General features: G+C 42.3%; 1 protein-coding gene across 8 annotated transcripts in view; it reads left to right on the plus strand.

The window, feature by feature from the left end:
- The first annotated feature begins 883 nt into the window (after positions 1-883).
- Positions 884-22,245, plus strand: part of myh14 (myosin, heavy chain 14, non-muscle) — a 33,453-nt gene continuing 12,091 nt past the window's right edge. The window contains exons 1-27 of one of the 8 annotated variants that reach the window (XM_004541198.6): positions 884-1,064; positions 4,792-4,972; positions 6,873-7,079; positions 8,055-8,211; positions 9,155-9,182; positions 10,063-10,177; positions 11,078-11,125; positions 11,453-11,464; positions 12,530-12,622; positions 12,722-12,785; positions 12,989-13,087; positions 13,181-13,324; positions 13,420-13,634; positions 13,727-13,879; positions 14,181-14,354; positions 14,600-14,773; positions 14,895-15,009; positions 15,300-15,368; positions 16,469-16,674; positions 16,759-16,880; positions 17,033-17,102; positions 17,192-17,352; positions 20,794-20,902; positions 21,049-21,180; positions 21,296-21,502; positions 21,605-21,742; positions 22,002-22,125. In XM_004541198.6, the coding sequence (XP_004541255.3) occupies positions 4,805-4,972; positions 6,873-7,079; positions 8,055-8,211; positions 9,155-9,182; positions 10,063-10,177; positions 11,078-11,125; positions 11,453-11,464; positions 12,530-12,622; positions 12,722-12,785; positions 12,989-13,087; positions 13,181-13,324; positions 13,420-13,634; positions 13,727-13,879; positions 14,181-14,354; positions 14,600-14,773; positions 14,895-15,009; positions 15,300-15,368; positions 16,469-16,674; positions 16,759-16,880; positions 17,033-17,102; positions 17,192-17,352; positions 20,794-20,902; positions 21,049-21,180; positions 21,296-21,502; positions 21,605-21,742; positions 22,002-22,125 (3,304 nt within the window). In that variant the 5' untranslated portion in view covers positions 884-1,064; positions 4,792-4,804. The remainder of the gene's footprint in view (positions 1,065-4,791; positions 4,973-6,872; positions 7,080-8,054; positions 8,212-9,154; positions 9,183-10,062; positions 10,178-11,077; positions 11,126-11,452; positions 11,465-12,529; positions 12,623-12,721; positions 12,786-12,988; positions 13,088-13,180; positions 13,325-13,419; positions 13,635-13,726; positions 13,880-14,180; positions 14,355-14,599; positions 14,774-14,894; positions 15,010-15,299; positions 15,369-16,468; positions 16,675-16,758; positions 16,881-17,032; positions 17,103-17,191; positions 17,353-20,793; positions 20,903-21,048; positions 21,181-21,295; positions 21,503-21,604; positions 21,743-22,001; positions 22,126-22,245) is intronic. The other 7 variants (XM_004541194.6, XM_004541192.5, XM_004541193.6 and 4 more) reach the window with 7 other exon arrangements.

Genomic DNA, 22,245 nt, shown 5'->3' on the forward strand with positions numbered 1-22,245 from the left:
AGAATAGAATAGAATAATCTTTTAATTATACCACAAGGGGAAATTTGGTTGTATCAGCAACCAAAACACACTTATACAAACAGAACAGGACACAGAATAGAAGCACAATTTTTACATATTTACATCATGGACAGTAGTTACCAAAGCAGAGTACTGTACAGTACAGTATTATTGTTACAGTCACAAATACAAGGACTAGACTCTCTATTATTTTAATTTATTTTATTTTATTGACAAATTTAATATTATTTAATATATGCGTTACGTTTTGCGTGCAAACAAATATATAATTTTAAAGCAGAAGTTGAGATTTCATAGTTTCTCGCTATTACTCTGATATGATTGGTGTAAATATTTACTTATTTACTAACCGTGCTACTCTTGGAAATTTGGGGTGATCTGAATCAGGCACCTTGAATCAGATCTTTCCAAGAAACCCTGTATTGAGCTTGAAGGTGAAGTCAAACGATTCCGATCCCAGATCAGCGTCTGCAGACACTCGCTGCCAGTCAGTGGTAAACAAAGAGCGCGCAAATCCCCCTACTGTAAGCGCGAGAGCGCCGCACGGCACCTGCTCCAGCGCTCCGATTTGCTGTTTGCCATGTCATTCAGAAGAAGCCCCGCCTCACGGCAGTTAGCATTGGTTAAAGGCGGAGACGTCTGCGCCGCTGTTGTCTCGATTCGTCAGCGCGAGCGCTTTATGACCGTTTTAGGGCGGAAAGCTCCCGTCGTATTCAAGAGGCGGGTCTACGGCTCGGTTCTAGATTTTGATTGGACTCGTTTCTCTCTAGACCTGTCTAAAACCCGTCTGCTCGTACTTGGTTGGTCCGCTAGCAGGAAGTCCTTCTCCGAGGCTGAAGCCGCCGAGTTGCCCTCAGTGCTCTCTGTCTATTTTATTCTCACCGAGGAGTGTGTGTTGCTCCACTGTGAGAGCAATGCAATGATAAAAGCCGCATATGCGGTACGCTACACACCTATCAGGCAGGAAAATAACCCAAGAAACAGCCTCATCCCGGTTCCCCTCACACCGCAGCCTTATCCACACCTCAAAGCGGAACCTGAAGGTAAGACATTTAATTGCCTTTACTCTAATCCAACTCGTAAATAGCCAGTGTAATATCCTCAACGTATCATTTTTTTAGTGGAGCTGGCTAACCTCGTATGGTTAGTCTAAATGCGGTGGCTTAACGCCTAAATGTGAAACAGCAGAGGGGCTGGGGGCATTTAATTTAGGATTGGTCTTTGTGCTAAAAAAGCCTTTCATCGAAATGACCTGAAGTCTGGCCAAGAAAAGCAATTATTCGACCTTATTTTTAACATTCCGACCCATATTACCAAAATCTGTTGGTACATTGTGATTTTTGTGTGATAGTAATAATGGTAATGATGGTGGTATTAATATTATTATTGTTATAAATAATAATGATGATAGGAAAAAAGGCTGTTTTTGTGGCTGCCACATGCATGCCGTTCACAGTCATTTAAAGGCTGGGGCCCATATGGTTTTTCATGTCTTACGTTCAAGGTGTGGTTGTCTTCGTCAGGTTTTTTTTCCATTTGAGCTGAAGCTACGGTTTGAAAATGCAGGTTAGTTCACAGAGCTCCAGCTTCGCAGCTGGACTGCTCCTGCAGGCGCCGCACTGCAATTATTACAGCCTGTGGTTTTTTTTTTTTTAATAATAATGTCACCTTTTCCTCAACGTGTCCGCTTTAAGTGCGCAGATGCCACGGTATCGTCCCCGATGCTGTGTGCCACTTGGCATCAAAGCTGAAGAAAAGGCGTTTCCAGCTCCCCCACCCGTCACGCGCAAGCACCCACACAGTAATTACACGCGCACACACATACAGAGAAAAGAGGACCCCCGCAGTGAATGACCTCAGTTCAAACTCACAAGGTATTGTCTAAGGGCTGCTGCTCAGTGTTCAGGGTGTTGCTATGGAGGAGAGCAGTCAAGGTTTGGCAACTCCAGCTGCTGCAGGACGAGTTTGCTGCTTTAGTCCACGATGTACTGCGACATCCTGGGATACGACCGCCTGTGCAAGGAGTTTGCTCCAAGTTAATCGGTGGCATCGATGAGGCTCAGCAGCATCGTGCACTACAGTTACAGAGCTGACAATGCAAAGACCTGACTGATGATAGGGCTGATTGAAGAATAGCCTGTGGAAACAGGTTACATCTCATGCATTTTCTCTTCGTAGAGACATAATTCATATGTCAGATTGTTATTTCTAAGCCCAAAACGAACAATACACTCTGACTGCTAATAAGTTTTACCCCAACCCCGATAGAGCACATTTCTTTGTGGCATTTAGAGGTATTAAATGCATATTAGTCAGCCACATGATTCACTCACATGACATGTTTGTACATTACTTCATCAATGCTGGCTGCAGTAAACCCATGTTTGTCTTCTCCTGGAAATAGTCTGTATATAGTCCCAGGCAAATAAAGTGTTTGTTGTTATATTTATTTAAAACTACATTACCCAGAAATATGAGAAAGTAGTAAGAAATAGACTTGGGGCTGAGTGGCACATGTGGGAAGTTTGAACTTAATAACAGTTGCACAGCTGTTTTATGTCACCCTGGGATCACATATTTTCCATACTGACTGTCTGGGTGGTGGCGACTCTTTTGTCAGCATGTTTACTCCACACCCACAGTTGTATTAAGGTTACAGGTATGGTAATCACAGGGCTGGGGACAGACGGGCCAAAAAAGTGAGATGAATAGCAAGAAGCTCGATGACATACCTGTTAAAGCATGGAGGATAGGCCTAAAGCTAACACACTCACCCTATACGACGGCACAAAAGCCTGTCTGGTCAGACTTGACTTGTTCAAAGGTAATCCCTTGTGCTTGTTTCAGAGGAACGTGTATTAGCTCATTCCTTCATAAAACTGAATTCTGTTAATTTCAATGACCTCACACAAAAAAAAAATCACCTGCATACTCACCATTTAGACCATCAGATGCCACAGATTTATATTAACATGACACTAATAGCTGAAGCTGGGATGCTAGAAAGATTAATCAAAAGGTTAATGTTATTTTAGGGAATCTAATTATCTGTTAACTAACAGATAATAAAACCATCTTGCTATCAGTGGTACAGTAAGTAGGTCCCAGGTTCAAACCCTGGCCCTTCTTGTCCAGTTAACAGGTTTTTCCCTTTGCTTACAATGATTTTCTCTGGGAAATCCAGTTTCTCCCATTATCAAAAAACCTGCTTAGTTAATGCTTCCTGTCTCAACCCAGATTAAGATTCTCTTTTGCAAGAAGGTCTTAATCTCAAGAGTTTCGCTTCCTGGTTCAATAGAAGATATGGAAAGTCTTAAAACACCTCTTGGCCTTTATTTGGGTAGATTAAAAAAAACATTATCTAAACCAACTTAAATATCAGTATCATGAGGACAAAAATGAAATGTGTGCATAGAATCACCAGGCAAATCTGCAAAAAAGTATAATTTTTTTTTAGCTGTTATAACAAATTTGCTTTACACATGAAACATCTGCAGTTTAAGACCAGGAGGAGACTGAAACCCAGTCCTGAGGGATACAAGCTCCTGCATTCCCAGTTCTATTCCCAGGCCTAGATAAATGGGAGGGTTGTATCAGGAAGGATATCCAGCATAACATCTGCGCTAAATCAAAAAGCCTGGATAACCATCTGCTGTGGTGACCCCTTGGCATTAGGGGAGCCACCTAAAGCACCTATACCTTACTCCACTCCGAGCATCTCTGCTGTTGACATAGATTTCAGTTCAGCATACTCTGAGCGCATTTTTGACATTTCAGTTTTTTTTCTAGATAAATTTTTTTTGTTCTGTTAAAAGTCAGAAAGTATCATAATGTAATAATTTATAATAATGTACATTATCACGTCAGCAGTTCACAATATCAACTCAAAATGTCCTCACTTTACTTTCAGAGATTCAAAGAGATTAAAATAGCATCAAATATTCATTTTTGTTTTACTGATTGTTTCTCATTAAGTGATGAATAAAATAAATAAAGCAGTGGTAACAGCTGCCACACCTGCAACCGGGCTTTTCTGGTTGGCTTTATTGCCCCTCCTAGTATATTTCTTAGTTGTCTGAGTAGCTGAATCATTATGTTGTAGTACTGCAGTGATCCTGGCTATAGTTTGCCTTCATGTGTTAGATTAGCTGCTACTTTTAGACTGTCACCTCGTCTTCCACAGGACCCCAGCCCCTAAGGCGAATCAGCATTTTGGCACCACTGTGTCCAAGTCCTCAGTGAGAGGGCCTCTACAGTTTTATCTCTGCTGAGTCCAGTGGGCTCTAGTGCCTTATCTATTTCAAGTTAACAATAGATCCAGTCCATTTTGATCTCCTCTTCTTACTGCTTTCCCACCCTTTTCCCTTCCCATCCTTCCCCCTCTTCACTGTCATGTCAGTTTACTCAGTGGATTGATGTATCTCGCTGTTCCTCCACCCCTCCAGCTCTCCACCCAGCCATCTCTCTGTCTTTCTTTCATTCCTGTCTTCTCCTTGATTTGCTGTGTCTTTCAATTAGGCCATCGCTGGCCAAAACTCGGCTGGATATGGCTTGCGTGCTACTATTGCTCTTCCTATATATGTGGGTGCGTGGTTGGTTGCACATCAAGTGTGAGATGTCTTGGCACAGAATCACATTAGTATCACAGTACGACAGTCCTTTATATCCTCTGCAGAGCTCCAGTTTGTAGGCCTGTGGCAAGAAGTGGCTCAACAGGGAATGACTTTTTGTTGCGCCCTTTTTTTCATGTCTAATTCTCTCCTTACCTAGTGCCAGAAGTACCATGTCCAGGCCAACGGGGGGCGGTGCCAACGATGTCACCCGCTTCCTGTCATCGGGCACAGCGCCAGGGTCTCCCAACTCCAACAACTCTATGTTCTCTGCTGCCAGCCAGGCTGACTGGGCAGCTAAGAGGCTGGTGTGGGTGCCCTCAGAGAAACAAGGCTTCGAGGTGAGCTGCCATGACATGCGGTGCACGAGCACAAACATTTCAAATGCAGGATGTTAACACAATAGACAAGTTTCACTTGTTTTCTCATTCCTTCCTTCCACTGTCTGAGTTTGTTAATCCCCTGGTGAATTATTGGCCCTGAGTGTGTGCCCTTAGTTAAAGGTGTGTCAGACAGGTCAGGCACAGACATGGGCTGTGTGTGTGTGTGTGTGTCACATTTTTTATGTTTGAGGAGGTTTTTGTTACTATAGCAGTGCTCTATTTTTTCATCTTGTTGGATTATTTACTTTTGATTTGTGATGGTTACTTACATATGTAACTATGTAAGGTCTAAGTCATCAGCAGCGATTACCTCTACCTCTATTACCTCTAAGCATGCACGTCAGCTTGATAAGACCTCAGAGGGTTAAGTGTAGTTAGTATCACAGGCACAGTCTTACAATTTAATATTTTTGATTACGTTATTTACTTTTGTCATTTAAATTGTTTTACTTCCACTTAGTTTCCAGTTGTGATTTGCTCATTTCAGTTTGGCCTTTAGTCTTTAAAAATATTTAGTTTCATTTTCTTTACAATTTAAATGTGGGTGTATCCATCATGGACAAGTTTTCACAAGCTCAGAAAAGATATTACAGTAAAAAGAAAAAAACTTGATGTCATTTAGACATTCCAGTAAAAAGAACAAACAAAAGCGTCACCATGCTTGTTGTGCTGAAACATTTAACCACATTGATCCGTACTAAAACTAAGCACATGTCTCAGTTCAGAATTTATCTTTATTTCATTTATCTAAAATGTTTTTCACACCTTATTTGGTTAACTGTAACAGCCTTGATCATGAGGCCCTCATGTTATTTGTCTCACTTCACCTTGCTACTTGTCTAATGCTCATGACAAGTTTGCAGTGTGCATGTTGAAGGAAGTGACATAAGAATTTGAAGATTTGTCTCACAGCCTCTCTCTGTCTCTGCTGGACTCGTTTCATAAAAAAGCTCTATGAATAGAACAATACGCTCCTTCAGCCTCCCAATGTTAAAGAGGCCTTTGCAGAGACACTGACTTCATTTTACAATCATGATCAAGCACACACACACACACACACACACACACACACACACACACACACACACACACACAGAAAGGCATGCACACTGTCATCTAGTTTCATATTCTTAGCTGGTAGTTCAGTGTGACTAACATTCACCCACATGAATGCAAACACGCACAAACACACACACATTTTGCGTGTTGTGCATATCAAGTAGTGGAGAGAATAAAATGCAGCAGAGCAGGGTCCTGCAACATGGTCAGAGCTTGAGATCAGTACTTCCTGTCCAACAAGCACGAGATCAGCAGCGTGACAAAGGAGGTCGTCTCTGTCCTCATCTGTCACCGTCTATTCTCGTCATGCTGTCAAATGTAATGACACTCATGCTCCAAACCACACTTGGTCCCATTCTGACAAACATTTCTTTTTAAATATAGTTACAATGTTTGCTGTATTTTAAATGTGGGTAGGAGTTTTTTCTTCTTCTGAGGTGTAGTAAATGTGTGCATTCATTTTGGCAGTTTTCTTTAGCAAACTTCAAGTTATGTGAATGAAGTTCGACCTGATGTGCAGGCTTTCTGTTCTCCTCTAAGCTGAATAGAACTATACAGCTTAATATGCTTGATACAGGAAACTGTTTAACAGTTCGTTTGTTTTTTAAGTCAAAGATACATTTATTATAAGTGTCATCTGTTTGGAAAGCTGTTCTGAGTGATTTTGAGTCTGCCAAGTAGCATCTTCATAGCATCGTTGTGATCCAACAGTCTGCCCAAAAATCCTTTTATTAAACAAGTTTCATTTTGTTCTCAGTTACGAGGTGAAAACTCCTCAATGTTTTTCTATTAAATCCAGTCTGCCAGCATCCGAGAGGAGCGCGGTGATGAGGTGGAGGTGGAGCTGACAGACAGCCAGCGGCGGGTGACCTTGTCCAGGGAGGAGGTGCAGCGTATGAACCCTCCGCGCTTCAGCAAAGTGGAGGACATGGCCGACCTCACCTGCCTCAATGAAGCGTCGGTGCTGCACAACCTGAGAGAGAGATACTACTCTGGCCTGATCTATGTGAGTGCACCAACCACAGCTCACACTGTACACACATGCATGAGCAAGAGGAAGCAGTCGCTGGACACGTGAAGTCCTGGATGTTGTGTACATGTGAAGTGCAGTGGGATCTCTTGTGTAAGCTGATATGCATCGGTAAGAGATGCATTTCAGCTTGTGTGGAGTCAGTTTACGAAGTTGTTGTGTGGGTGTGGGGCAGCTATGGGGGCATCTTCAGTTTCTGCTGGAAAAAAAAGGGGGGGGGGTGCAGATGTAAGATATCAGTGAAGTGGCATTTAAAGTGAAATAACATAAAGAAAATTGACTCGATTAAATGCAGAGCTTCCTGTTAATGATGTGTAAATAATGGAGGATGCTAAATAAGAGGTGGAAAGTCAGGAACGCAGAGAGATTGTTGGAATAGCTTTGAAGGGTGTATCATACTATTGGATAAGATAGGTGTGGGGGGCTTTCATGACTTTCATTTATGCAGCAATCATCATGGGAGCTTTATTGGTGTTGACACACTGTGTGTCATCACTGACTGTGTTTACAAGAGGTGCAATTTTTCTTTGAATTTTTAAAATCAATCCTTCTGTGCACAATCCTGTGCATTAATATGTAACCCAGGATGCTCTATACAATCTTGGCAGCACTGTTGCCTCCCTTCTGTGCTTTCTGCTAAAGCAACAGTTTAATGAGATCGTGATACTGCAGATTTTACACAGGCCGCCCACAGAACATGTAATTTTTGTCAGTCTACTGCAGTCTGGCCTAAATTACTTGTATTAAGTGTGTCAGAGGTCAGAAAAGTTGCAGATTTTGAAAAACAGTCATTAAACTCACTATCTTCTTCATAAAGTTGTATTTTTGAATTATAGAGTATAAAGAATAGGACTATGAGAGGTAAGACAGTTATATTCTGCTGGGATTGACATCCCCCACGCAAAATTAGGTCAGTGTGAATCTCTCTCTCCTGTGTGTGTTTTCTTCTAGACATATTCAGGGCTTTTCTGTGTGGTTGTGAACCCATACAAGAACCTGCCAATCTACACAGAATCCATTGTGGAAATGTACCGAGGCAAGAAACGCCACGAGATGCCCCCTCACATCTACGCCATATCAGAGGCTGCTTATCGCAGCATGCTGCAAGGTACTTAGTACTGTCTGTGACCTCTAACCCTTAGTTAACTCTGACCCTGTACATGTTCCGTGATCTTTGATCACTAAGCCACATTGTGAATACTGTTTCAAGGTGTGGTATATTCCTGGCTTTTATCAAAAGCCTGAAAAGTTAAAACAAATATACGGGATGGTATTTTTACAACTGAGATTTCCAAGAGTGGCACTCCTTTTAACGAACAGTCAATCCAGTGATATAACTGTGTATTCGTTGTGGTTAACCGCATAACTTTACATGTAATAGCAATTACTGACAGATACTTTTCATGCCCTCCCCGCCTTTCATGTAGAGTTTATTAAATGAGACAGAAAGGGTCGGTTGAGCAATGTCTCTGCCTTTGAGTGACTACCTGAGATAACAGAACAGGGCAGATGAGACTCTTTAGTCGAAATTACTACTTCACACCTCTTTAAGGGTAGGTGTGTTACCGAGGTGATTCAACCTGTATGACCAGTATGAATTCCTCCAGGCTGAGCGCGTGGGAATCTTAAAAGCAAATGCAAGCAATGTTGCAAACAGTGTCCACCCATTGACTACCAGTGTTGAGTGGTTTGGCAGCCTGGAGAGACCAGTTCAGCTGGTGACCAGCTTTGCTTTACAGCTCTTATTGAAAAGAAGTGACTGACATGCAGAGAAAAAGGGCTCAAATACACAGAATATTTATTTATTTGGCTGCATGGATTTCCACAGCACTTTATGCCCAGTTTGTGGGGGTGGAGGTTTAATATAACATGAGCCAGCTAATGCCTTAGAAAGCCTCTTCACTCCCATGGAGCAATCTACAGTGTGTTATTTCAAGGAATCATATGTCATTTATGTAATTCATTTTTATTCATTTTAGCCAAACTTGTTGTTGAACGGTTGGCGTTTTATGTCGCCCCCATGACCTTGTGACGTGTTTTCTCTCCCACAGACAGAGAAGATCAGTCAATCCTCTGCACGTGAGTAGCCTGCAGCAAGCCATCAGTGTGTCTCTGTGTACATGCTTTGTCATTTGGGAGGAGAATTTTCTAGTGTTTGCTGGAGTCCTTCTGCATTTGTATATTCGGTGTGCATTTCCTTTAATTAGTATGCATTGAGGCCTGCATGCACTCATGTGTTTATATTTGTAACTAAATGTGGTGCAAATCAAAACACTCTGGTCCTTTTATATAGATCAGAAGAGGAAAATGTGATAATTTCAGATTTTATCTGGGATTTTATATTTTTTCCAAGAAAAAAACAAAAATCTCAGCTGAGTAAATTTACATCTTAGTAATTCTTCCATGTAGCTACGTACACAGTTTCTATAATTGAGCGAAAAATAACACAGAAAATCGACTAAGACTTCAGTACCATATTGTGAATATAGCCAGCCTCCTGTCTGTGTGCACCCTACCTGCTTGCTTGCCTCTGATCCTACCATCCTGCTCTTCTTCCTGCCAGACTCTTCCTGTCATTGTCAAGGCTCCCAAATCAGGCTCATCTCGAGTCAGTCTCAAAGTGTGTGTGTGGAACAATTCGGCTGATTCTTTCAGATCTTTTACAGCTGCTATTTTTGTTCCTTTCTCCTCCATTATTTTCCAAAAGCAACAACACTAGCATAGCCTATATCCTTCACACCTGCCTTCTGTTTAGACCTGTGGTCTTTGAATGCACTGCATGGGCTCTAATGTTTATTATTGTGACTAGTGTGCGTTTGGCCACTTGTTCATGTGGATTCTCTCTCTGTAAAAATTATATATACCAATTCATGATTGAGACCATATGTTGAAGACCGAACATTTAGGCCAACAGGGGAATTAGCTGTGTTCCTTACATAGTTTTGTGTTTGTATTTCAGAGGAGAGTCCGGAGCTGGGAAAACGGAGAACACTAAGAAAGTCATCCAGTATCTGGCTCATGTTGCCTCCTCCCATAAAGGTGGCACTCTGGGTAGAAAAAAGGAAGCTGTGCAGGTATGTTACAGCAGAGGTGCAACAGAACAGAAGAAGAGCAGCTTGGAGAACACATCACATACAGAAAGGCTTTATAGAAACTTGGGAATAAAACAGGAGGGGAATGACAGGAAGGATAGAATGGGTGAAGAAATAACTAAGGATTGATGTGAGAAACCAATAACTGCAGTCTGCACTCTAAATACTGTACAGTTTAAATAAACCCAGTTACAACTATTTCAGGTTGACATTGCTGTTTACGTATTAGGCAGTCTTCGACCACTAAATCACCAATCTAGGAAGAGTATTGCATGTTTTAAGCGTGAAATGCTGCCCAGCTGGTGTATATGTAAAGAAAGACTGACGCTACTCTTGATGTCTTACAGTTAACTTTGGGTCTAAAAACAGGGGCTGTTAGTGTAGAAAGACTAAAAACTAATTTGAAACAGCTTGAAAAGATTGTCTTACTTTCTGTGACTCATGTACTGCAGTGTTTTAAGTGATTATTAAAGGGAGGCTGTGGAGCTTAGCTGTAAATTAAACTGTTGTGTTTATATTGAGTGTTACTCTCCAAAATGCATTGTGTGTCTAACAATCATGTCGAGTCAGCTTCCTTCCTTATAAAACCATATGTTAGCTCCTGCATTGTTGACATCCAACTTCATGAGCTAGCACTCCTTTTCTTCTCCTTCTTCTTCTTCTTTTCTTTTTTTTCTTTCTTTATCTTCTTCTTCCCTGTTAATTGATATGATAAGACATACCAGGTTTTCTGTAGGTGCAGTTAAGTTTATTGTATCTTAGCTCGGAGTGGGCTTCCTCTTTGAATCATTCTGAGCATTATTTCTTACCTTCCTTCCTGCACTGGTTTTTCCTTCATTTTCTTTCGTCTGCACTGTCCTTCTCTCTTGCCTGCATGTTCAGATGGACGGCTCTAGGTCCTTAACAAGAGGCAGCACTATAGTGAACAGGGTGAGTTAACTCTGTCTTGCTGCCCTGTCCTTACTTTTGCTTTTCTCCTGCCCTGATTTCTGCCTAATGAACTCCAACTAACTCAAAGCAGAGTAACCTTAAACCATTGAACTGTCATGCTGATATTGTTGCTCATTAACAGTGAAGCCCTAGACAGTATATTCGATTTAGACTGTTTCTGTTCTTTTGTTTGTTGTTATGATTGTTGTCTTATTTGTCTTATTTGTCTTTTTATTGTTTGTTTGTTTATCCAATCCACATGTTTGTCCATCCACCCAATCTCCTCCCCCTTAAAACTTCATTTTTTTTCCACACACAATTCACCAGAGTATGCAATATGTGAGTATGAAATATTTAGAAAACTTGGGTTTTTATTTATGGGGAGTCCTTTTTTAAAAGTGAAACTCTTCCTGTAGAATATTTACAGGACCTGATATGATTGTCTTGCTTCATAGTGAGAATCATATCTTCCTTCTTTCTGACTTTCATCTGAATAACCCGTGGTCTTGTGGGTCTTTAGTTCTGGTAGTTAGTTCAGTCTCTACTGTTATACTCAGCGGGCAGGTGGTTGCAAAGTGTTTCTGCTGTAGATGTGGTTTTAATAACACAAACTGAACATGATGCAATTGAATGATGTGGGAGCGGGTGTGTTGTTGCAGCTGTTTGTGTGTACAGCGTTTGAAGTGTACATACTCAACTATATGGCTTTGTTAATGTGTGCAGTGCACACATTGTTTGCTCTGTGTTTTGTCGCTATCAAAGGGCTGGCCTCTTGCTCTCTCTGTGTGCGTCTGCCTTTTGTGTTGACTGACTGGCATTCTTTGATAGTTTTTGCCATAAAACCATCTCCTGTAACTACCTCCTTTGATGCTCATTGCTGGCTGCTGCTGCATCGTCAGCTGCTGCATCGGCAGTGCGACAACTGCAATAATGCATTGCAGCGAGCTTGAATCAGCCAATATGTAGCTTCACATCTCGCTGTGTAACAGTGCTTCTCAACCAAGTCGATAGTAGCCCTTTATTGATTTTAAAAATCAATAAAAAGGTTTCAAAAAGGAAGTTATTAAACATATGAAAAGCAAATGTGCAACATAATTGATCCCCTTATCACGGATTGCTAATGAGAGACAAGTATTTAAATTATGTTGAGAATCATTTGTTCTTGTGACGGGGAATGGGGAGTGTGTTGGATGCTATATTGGGCCCTAAAATGCATCAGTATGTGTCACTGCTCTTCAAGACTGAGTCATGTATTTTTTTGTATTTTACATAACAGATCGTTAGTTCCTCTCAGCAGAGCAGTGTTAACGTGTGCATTTTAGTCTAGAGGCCACCATAGAAGTCTTTCTGTGAAGCTGTCATGTCTGTAGTTTTGTCTGATCAGACGTCTCCTCTGTTTCACAGGGTGAGCTGGAGAGACAGCTGCTGCAGGCCAACCCTATACTGGAGGCCTTCGGCAACGCAAAGACTGTCAAGAACGATAACTCCTCTAGATTTGTAAGAGTTGACTAGATTCATTAATCGGATAGATAAAGTTCTGCCGTCAGTATAAAAAGAAATGAACTGAAACATGAGCCACCTCTCCTGCTTTTTCAGGGTAAATTCATTCGTATCAATTTTGACGTGGCGGGATACATTGTTGGTGCCAACATTGAAACCTGTATCTTTCTGCTTACTTTGTGAAACTGCACTTCCTCCTGCCTTTACAGCAAAGGGGAGTGAGAAGGCAGACGGTCTTTCTGAATTTTTACTTGAATGCTTGCTTGTCCGTGTTCATTTGGAAAGCATTTAAGGGTTTACCTGTGTACCATACTAGAAACAACTTTAAAATGGTTGCACATATCCATAACTATATAAATTCAGACCTCCTTGAAAAGTCTCGGGCCACCCGTCAGGCCAAGGATGAGAGGACTTTCCACATCTTTTACCAGTTGTTATGTGGAGCGTCAGAGGAAACTCGAGGTGAATACAAGTGTCATTATAAAACATATATGCTATTTTTGCAAAACCGACTAGTAAACTGTGTCTAAAACTTGCTGTATTTTATGTCTCTAGCGGACTTGCTCTTAGGAACTGCTGATCAGTATCGCTTTCTCAGTGGAGGCTCGATACCTGTTCCTGGTCAGAGCGATTCAGAGAATTTCACCCAGACTATGGACTCCATGGCTATTATGGGCTTCAACCCCGAGGAGTCGATGTGTAAGAGAACAGAGGCGGGGAAAAAAATTGGGTATTTTGTGTCTTCAATCCTTGCTATGAATCACCTTCCTCTTCCCTGTCTTACTTCTCTGCAGCCATGCTGAAGGTGATCTCTGCTGTGCTCCAGTTCGGGAATATATCCTTCATGAAGGAGAAGAACCATGACCAGGCGTCCATGCCTGATAACACAGCTGCTCAGAAACTCTGCCATCTGCTGGGCATCAATGTGCTGGAGTTCACTCGGGCCATCCTCACCCCAAGGATCAAAGTAGGCCGAGAGTATGTGCAGAAAGCCCAGACTAAAGAACAAGTAAGATCTTATATGCAAAAAAGGCACACATGCTCATACATAAACAAACATTTGTCCCTGTGGAGTGTGACTATACATACATTTTCTCCTAGGCTGACTTTGCTGTGGAGGCCCTGGCAAAGGCAACATACGAGCGTCTGTTCAGATGGCTGGTCCACAGGATCAACAGAGCTCTGGATCGCAGACAGAGACAGGGAGCCTCCTTCATAGGCATCCTTGATATCGCTGGATTTGAGATCTTCCAGGTGTGTTCATGTGATGATGCAGTATAGTGAGAAGTTTAACCCAATCTAGCACAGAGGATGACTTTGTTCTCAAAATATAATAAATTGTCTGTAATTAAGTGAAACATGTAACATTAAGGGATATTTCTAGCATTATATTTGTATTTTTTGTGGAGAATAAAACAGCATTACAGATGTGCAGTGGTGTGAATTATATACAGTTTTATGTCTTTACAAATCCAACAATGTACCTGTACTTTTTCAGTGTACATAACATGAATTTTTCTATCTTTGTTTGCTTTTCTAAACCGATCCTATGCAGCTCAACTCCTTTGAGCAGCTGTGCATCAACTACACCAACGAGAAGCTGCAGCAGCTCTTCAACCACACCATGTTCATCCTGGAGCAGGAGGAGTACCAGCGAGAGGGCATCGAGTGGAACTTTATTGACTTTGGCCTGGACTTACAGCCCTGCATTGACCTCATCGAGAGACCAGTACATGCATACTAAAACACATTTTTACTTTTCATGAGATGAGACTAGATGCTGATAACTGATATGTGTTTTCCATACAGATGGGACAACGGATTGTTTATTTATAGTTAAATAAAGTGCATATTGTGAACGAGCCCACTGATTAACTAATACAAGCAAACAGCATCAAATAATTCTTTAATATTTTGTCATTTTGAATGAGGAAATCCACATTTTGCTAATAATTTCCCCTCTATTCATGTCAGGCCAACGCACCTGGTGTTCTGGCTCTTCTTGATGAAGAGTGCTGGTTCCCTCGGGCCACAGATCGCTCATTTGTGGAGAAGCTGTCTGCTGAGCAAGGCAGCCATCCAAAATTCTTCAAATCAAAGCAGCCACGTGGGGAAGCTGACTTCTCCATTATTCACTACGCTGGAAAGGTATCCCTTGACTTTTGTTTTTCTTTAATCTATCCTTTCAAATTTAGGCAACCCACGTTTTGACTTTCAGTGATGATCTGTCTCAGCTTTGATTTCTACCATGTGACCTCTCCTTCCACAGGTGGACTACAAGGCAAATGATTGGTTAGTGAAGAACATGGATCCCCTGAACGACAATGTGGCGTCTCTTCTCCACCAGTCGTCTGATCATTTTGTCTCAGAGCTTTGGAAAGAGGGTGAGACTTTCTGTTTCACACACTTTCTAAATGCTGCCTTTACAGATTTTGTATTGAAAACTTCAGCATTTTTTGCAACTGTGCCAGTTATAAATATTTAAGCTATTCTGGTGCAAAAATTTATTAACGTTACTACATTTCTCTCCTCTCTTACATGCTGTTTCTTTCTCGCTTTCTTCTGTTCTGTCTCCTTCTTGTCTTCTCCTCTTTTGCCTGCTCTTTATCCCTTTTGGGCTCCTTTCCTTTCCTATGATCTTGCTCCCTGTGGTCTCCTGATGCTTCCCGATCAGACATTCAAACTCTTCCTCGTGTGTACTTCTTTGACTCCTATGCCACACTGCAGACTAATGGCGCAGACAGTAGGTTTTTGTACCTCCTTACAATCCTCCCTCCGGCCACTGTTGTTTGCTGGCTGCCCAGTTTTTGTTGTCTTTATTGCTTTTTCTGCCATTTCCCCTCTTTTTAGTTGATGTTTTTGTGGTAGTGTTGTGTTGTATCATGTTGTCTCTGTGCTGTTGTGTTGCTCTCTAATTTCTCTTTCACCACGTTTTTGGCCTTCAGTACAAGTGCCGTAACTCTGTGGTGACACATTTCTTCACTGATAGTAATTCTCGTAGTGATTCTTGTCTGTAGAAGTTTCACTTCATTTGTCACAAAAGCCACATTCAGGATCACCTTAGAGTGTCTGCCTGTAACTAGAAGAGCTCTATTGAATTCAATTCAATAATTTAAAATGAGTAATTGGTTGGCCCGGACACATTTATAGTCATGTTAATTAACGTGCATGGTCTCTAAACAAAAAAAATGAAAGCGTACTTGCGTGCAGAAATGTGATCCTGAATCAGCTTTAGAGACGCAACATGTTGCTTTAGAGTATTGACATGTAAATAGCATAGCATGGTTTAACCAGTGTAGACCTTTAGCTTTAGTCATCAGTGATCAGTGTGTTTTTTTAGTTTAGATCACATCTGATGAACTGGAGCATATTGATCTGAGTGGTGATACTGGCCTCTCTGTTCTTTCTACTTTTTACTCCTGTGTATGAAATTAGCTTCATACACTTAACAAAATAAACCATCAGTCTTTTCAGGCAGATCTGCAGCTTTGCCTGTGCAGACATGTCCAAAGTTGACAGGTTGAGCTTGAAAAACATTACCTGTGAAACTCATGCACTGTATTAAGTGTGTGTGTGCGTGTGTGCGTGTGTACTGGCTGTGGAAATAGATGCTATGGTTCTAGTTTTAAAAACTAATGATGGCCGAAATCCATCTCATATATTATTTCTGTCCAGAGCTTGATGGGAGATATGAAACCAGGTGTTGTTGCTATTGTGTAATAGCATTAACCTGTTCACTCACTCATGAAATGCCAAATCATGCTTTTTTATTTATTTATTTTTAACTTCAGCTAATTGATCATTTCTGCCAAAAGTGAGACCCTGTGCTCTGTTTCCTTCTAGTGGACAGGATTGTGGGTCTGGACCAGGTGTCGTCAGGAGAGAGCAGCGCGCCGGTCACATTTGGAGCAGCAGGACTGAAGACGAAGAAAGGAATGTTTAGAACTGTTGGGCAGCTTTACAAGGAGTCTCTTACCAAGCTGATGGCCACACTGAGGAACACCAACCCTAACTTCCTCCGCTGCATTATCCCCAACCACGAGAAGAGGGTGAGGCAGGCGGTCAGGATGAACTAGTGAGAAGAGATAATAGCCTTCTTTCTGCTGACTCTTTACCCATTTACTTTTCTTCAGGCCGGTAAGCTTTCCCCTCACCTGGTTTTAGACCAGCTGAGATGTAATGGTGTTTTGGAGGGCATCCGTATATGCAGACAAGGATTCCCTAACCGCATCCCGTTCCAGGAGTTCAGACAGAGGTGCGTATTTGTGATGGTCTTTTTGATTCGTGAAGTGTGAACTACACGCACACACTTCATGCCACTTTAAGAATCTTTTATGGCACCTGCCAGTAGACCTTTCTGCTCATCGTATCATTCACTCAATCGCACATTTATCATTTGTCTTCCAGATATGAGATCCTAACCCCTAATGCCATTCCTCGCACCTTCATGGATGGCAAACAGGCATCAGAACTCATGGTATGTAACTTTCAAGCAGCTAAAACTTCACAGCATTACATACAGTTGTTCAGATAGAAGCTTGACCAACTCCCCTGCTGCTCTTCTAGATCAGTGCTTTAGAGCTGGATAAAAACCTGTTCAGGGTGGGTCAGAGTAAAGTCTTCTTCAGAGCTGGAGTCCTAGCTCACCTGGAAGAAGAAAGAGACCTAAAGATAACTGATACCATCATACGCTTCCAGAGCGCTGCCAGAGGCTTTCTCTCACGCAAGTAAGACTAATTACTAATAGAGAACTATTATAGGCATCTCATTAGTTTTTAATGTCTTTTATATATAAATTCAATATAAAATATAAATGGAAGGACGGCTACAAGGCACAATCCCGCCCCCCGTTTGGCAAATCTGATCACGCCGCCATCTTCCTCATGCCAAAATACAAACAAAGGCTGAAACAGGAAGTTCCGGTTCAGAGGAAGGTCGCGCGCTGGACGGATCAATCGGTGGCCGCGTTACAGGACGCACTCGATGACGCAGACTGGGGCATGTTCAGAAACAGCTCCGACGATGACGTCAACGTGTTTACGGAAGCGGTTGTGGGATTCATCGGGAAACTAGCGGATGATACCGTGGAGACAAAGACTATCACAACGTTTCCCAACCAGAAGCCGTGGGTGGATAAAACCATCCGCGACGCTCTGAGATCCCGCACCGCTGCCTACAACACGGGACTCATGACGGGGGACATGGACCCGTACAAAGCCGCGTCATATAACGTGCGGAGGGCGGTGAAAGAGGCGAAGCAGCGCTACGGGAGGAAACTAGAGTCACAACTCCAACAGAGTGACTCTAGGAGCCTGTGGCGGGGACTAAGGACAATAACGGACTATAAAACACCAACAACTGGTATGACGAACGCGGCCGTGACTTTGGCAGACGAGCTGAACACTTTCTATGCTCGCTTCGAGGCTGCAGCTAAGGACTCCAACAATGCTAGTGTTAGCGGCGTTAACGGCTGCAGACAGGAAGATACTGCCAGTACCGGAAACGTGCTCGTCATCTCCGAGCATGAAGTAAGGAGAGCCTTCAAGAGAGTGAACACCAGGAAAGCAGCAGGACCAGACGGCATCCCAGGTCGTATCCTAAGAGACTGCGCATACCAGCTAGCTCCTGTGTTCACTGAGATATTCAACATCTCTTTATCTCAGTCGGTGATCCCCACATGCTTCAAAGAGTCCATCATTGTTCCTGTCCCGAAGAAACCCCACCCTGCTTCTCTCAATGACTATCGCCCTGTAGCCCTCACCTCAGTAGTGATGAAGTGCTTTGAACGCCTGGTCAGAGACTTCATCATTTCTTCACTACCAGACACACTGGACCCACTACAGTTCGCTTACCGTCCAAATCGTTCCACAGACGATGCCATCTCTCATCTCCTCCACACATCACTCACTCACTTGGACACTAGAAGGGGGAATTATGTTAAAATGCTCTTCATAGACTACAGCTCTGCATTTAATACCATAATTCCCTCCACACTCACCACCAAGCTGGAGCATCTGGGACTCAGCTCATCTATGTGTCAGTGGATCTCCAACTTCCTAACTGGCAGACCACAGGCAGTAAGGATGGGCGGACATGTCTCAGCCTCCACCACTCTCAGCACTGGAGCCCCCCAGGGGTGTGTTCTGAGCCCCCTGCTGTACTCTTTGTACACATATGACTGTGTGGCCACTACCAGCTCCACCACCATCATCAAGTTTGCTGACGACACCGTCGTGGTGGGCCTGATCTCTGATAACAACGAGACGGCCTACGTGAAGGAGATTAGGAATCTGGAGAACTGGTGCCAGAGGAACAACCTCCTTCTAAACGTCAGTAAGACAAAGGAGCTGATAGTGGACTTCAGCACTAAGCAGGAGAGGAACTACCAGACCCCTGTCATCAACGAGTGCCCAGTGGAGAGAGTGGACAGCTTCAAATACCTCGGAGTTCACATCACGCAGGACCTGTCATGGTCCTGTCACATCAACACCGTGGTGAAAAAGGCCCGACAGCGTCTCTACCACCTCAGACGCTTGAGAGACTTCCAACTGCCCTCCAAGGTGCTCAGGAACTTTTACTCCTGCACCATAGAGAGCATCCTGGCGGGAAACATCTTAACCTGGTTCGGGAACAGCACCATGCAGGACAGATGAGCTCTACAGAGGGTTGTGCGGTCAGCTGAGCGCACCATCCGCTCCGAGCTCCCTGACCTGCACTCAATCTACAGCAGGCGGTGCTGGACCAAGGCCAGGAAGATCGTGAAGGACCTCAGCCATCCCAACAACAGACTGTTCTCTCTGTTGAGGTCAGGAAAGCGATTCCGCTCCCTGAAGACCAACACAGAGAGACTGAGGAGGAGCTTCTTCCCGCAGGCGATACAGTCTCTCAATCACACCACCACACAGTACTGACCCACACATATGGTTCTTACACACACACTGGACATTCTGGACATTGGTTTTGCACAACACTGGTCACTATATTCTTCATTTCCAGTTAATACTTGTACAGCTGCTGTTATTGTGTATATATTTATTTATATTTAGATTTCTTCATACATTCTTATATAGTTCTATATTGTGTATTGTGTATTTTGTTGTACAGTTATTTTATTTTCAACTTTAATTTATATATTTTACCTTATTCTTCCCAGTTAAATTTACCCTTCATTCTAATTTGTGTTGTACAGTTATTTCATTTTTAACCTTAATTTATATTTTATTCCTTCCTAGTTAAATTTACCCTTTTTAATTTTTCATATTTATTTCCTATCTTATTCATAGCCTTTCCTTTTTTGTTTTCTTTAGGTCACGAGCAGTTGTCCAAGCATTTCACTACATATCGTACTGTGTATGACTGTGTACGTGACAAATAAAATTTGAATTTGAATTTGAATAAGATGAAATTCATGTTACTTTAGTTATTGGTCAGTTTAACAGCCTTTTTTGCTACCTGAGGTAAAAGAGATGGAGGACGATAAACATGTAGTACGGGTGAGGTTTCTCTGCAGCGCTAGTATCTGTGCAGTTGGCAGTTTTGTATTTCACTCTTAAAGGAGCATTAATATTTAACAATTTGTCAGCCCCTATCAGTGACTCAGGTGTTGCAACAGTTTTGAAAGGTATTTGGCAAAGCCTGAATTACATAATTCATTATGGTTATATGTTTACACTGGTGACTAAATGGAAAAAAGTCTATTCATTGTTATACGTCATTTGATTAATCTGGTGTCAGGTACATTTCTGTCATACATTTAAGACACAAAATAAGTTTCAGTTGTTTTACATAATCTATTGTTTAAAGATTTATTAAAGAATAACAAGACTTAATTTTTAGTCTAAAAGTTTCCATGTCCCGAAAAAGTCTCCCCAATAATGACGTTTATTAATAAACTTCACGATGTTAGTGATATCCTAAAACAGCAAAGTAAATATGTGGAAGGTGTGTTGGAGAACAGGGTAAAACATAGTTATATGGACCAAAACTCATTACCAATAATTTGAAAGTTGTTTGTTAACCCTGTCAAACACCTGCTGATATTACTCAATATTGCAGCACCTTTTCAGGTGAATACAGCACGTGTTAATACCTCTAATTCTAGACACTGTGCAATATTAAATAAAAATGTGATTCTCATTGATGCATTTTGTTTGTTTTATTGCTTTCAGAGCCTTTTTGAAGAAGCAACAGCAGCTTAGTGCTCTGAGGGTGATGCAGCGGAACTGTGCTGCTTACCTCAAACTCAGGAACTGGCAGTGGTGGCGACTATTTACTAAGGTGCTGTGCAAACTTCTCAACATAGACATGAAATGCAACCCACATTAAACATAATATACAACTAAAGGCAAGGCAGTGTGAGAGTAGAAAACCTTGTAACATTGGGAATATTCTTTATATTTACCCCTTTCATCTCACCCAAACAGGTGAAGCCCTTGCTGCAGGTGACACGACAGGATGAGGAGATCCAAACCCGGGAAGCAGCGCTACAAAAAGCCAAAGAACAACTCACCCGAGCGGAGCAGGACTACACAGAGCTGGACAGGAAGCACGTTCAGGTAAACAAACCTCATCCTCATTGTGCTTCCTATCCACCACAGTTTTGTCTTTGCCTGTCTTACTGTCAGTCGGGGCCTCACTCATCACCACTCCTCCGTTTCTGTCACATTGTAGCTGATAGAGGAAAAGGCAGTGCTGGCTGACCAGCTGCAAGCAGAGGCAGAGCTGTTTGCAGAGGCGGAGGAGATGAGGGCCAGGTTAGCCAGTCGGAAACAGGAGCTGGAGGAGGTTCTGGGCGAGCTGGAGACTCGACTGGAGGAAGAGGAGGAGAGGGGTGTGCAACTGGCCAATGAGAAGAAGAAAATGCAGCAGAATATACAGGTTATAAAGTTGCTGTCTTTTTATGTCAAAACTTTGTAAGAATGATTGTAAATTGACATTAAAACAAGCTTACCTTGACATTGCTTTCTCTGGTTTTGTCAGGACCTAGAAGAGCAGTTAGAGGAGGAGGAAAGCGCCAGACAACGCCTCCTGCTGGAGAAGGTTACCCTGGAGACCAAAGTAAAGAGTCTGGAGACGGACCTGGTCACTGCAGTAGAGCAAAGAGACCGACTCGGCAAGGTGAGCGTCACATTAAATTTTGTCAAGCAATGAAAAAAAGGTTGTTTCACAACCTTAATAGCAAACCCAAGCATTACAGCAATACAATTACAGTTGCACACTTACATTTTTCTTCATTATGTTGGCTTCATTCAACATGATGAGACTGGGATTGCAATGAGGTAAAATGGGTCAGGAAGGGTTGCTACTTGAAAGCAATTATTCCTGCACAGTTACTAATAAAAAAATGTTTCACGCATCATCGTTTCTCTCTGAGCAGGAAAAGAAACAGCTGGAGGAGCGTCTGAATGAGGTCACCGACCAGCTCACTGAAGAAGAGGAAAAGACAAAAAGTTTGAACAAGCTCAAGAACAAACAGGAAGCTGTCATCGCTGACTTGGAGGGTAACTATGCTAAACGAATTTTGACCTTCACACAAATTTGTTTCCACACAAGTAATCACACTAAGGTTGACATTTATGTATTCAAGAAGCAGGTGTCCCAGCAGGAATGGATGCTGGAGT

Source organism: Maylandia zebra, linkage group LG11 (genome assembly GCF_041146795.1).
Source record: "Maylandia zebra isolate NMK-2024a linkage group LG11, Mzebra_GT3a, whole genome shotgun sequence".
NCBI lineage: Eukaryota > Metazoa > Chordata > Actinopteri > Cichliformes > Cichlidae > Maylandia > Maylandia zebra.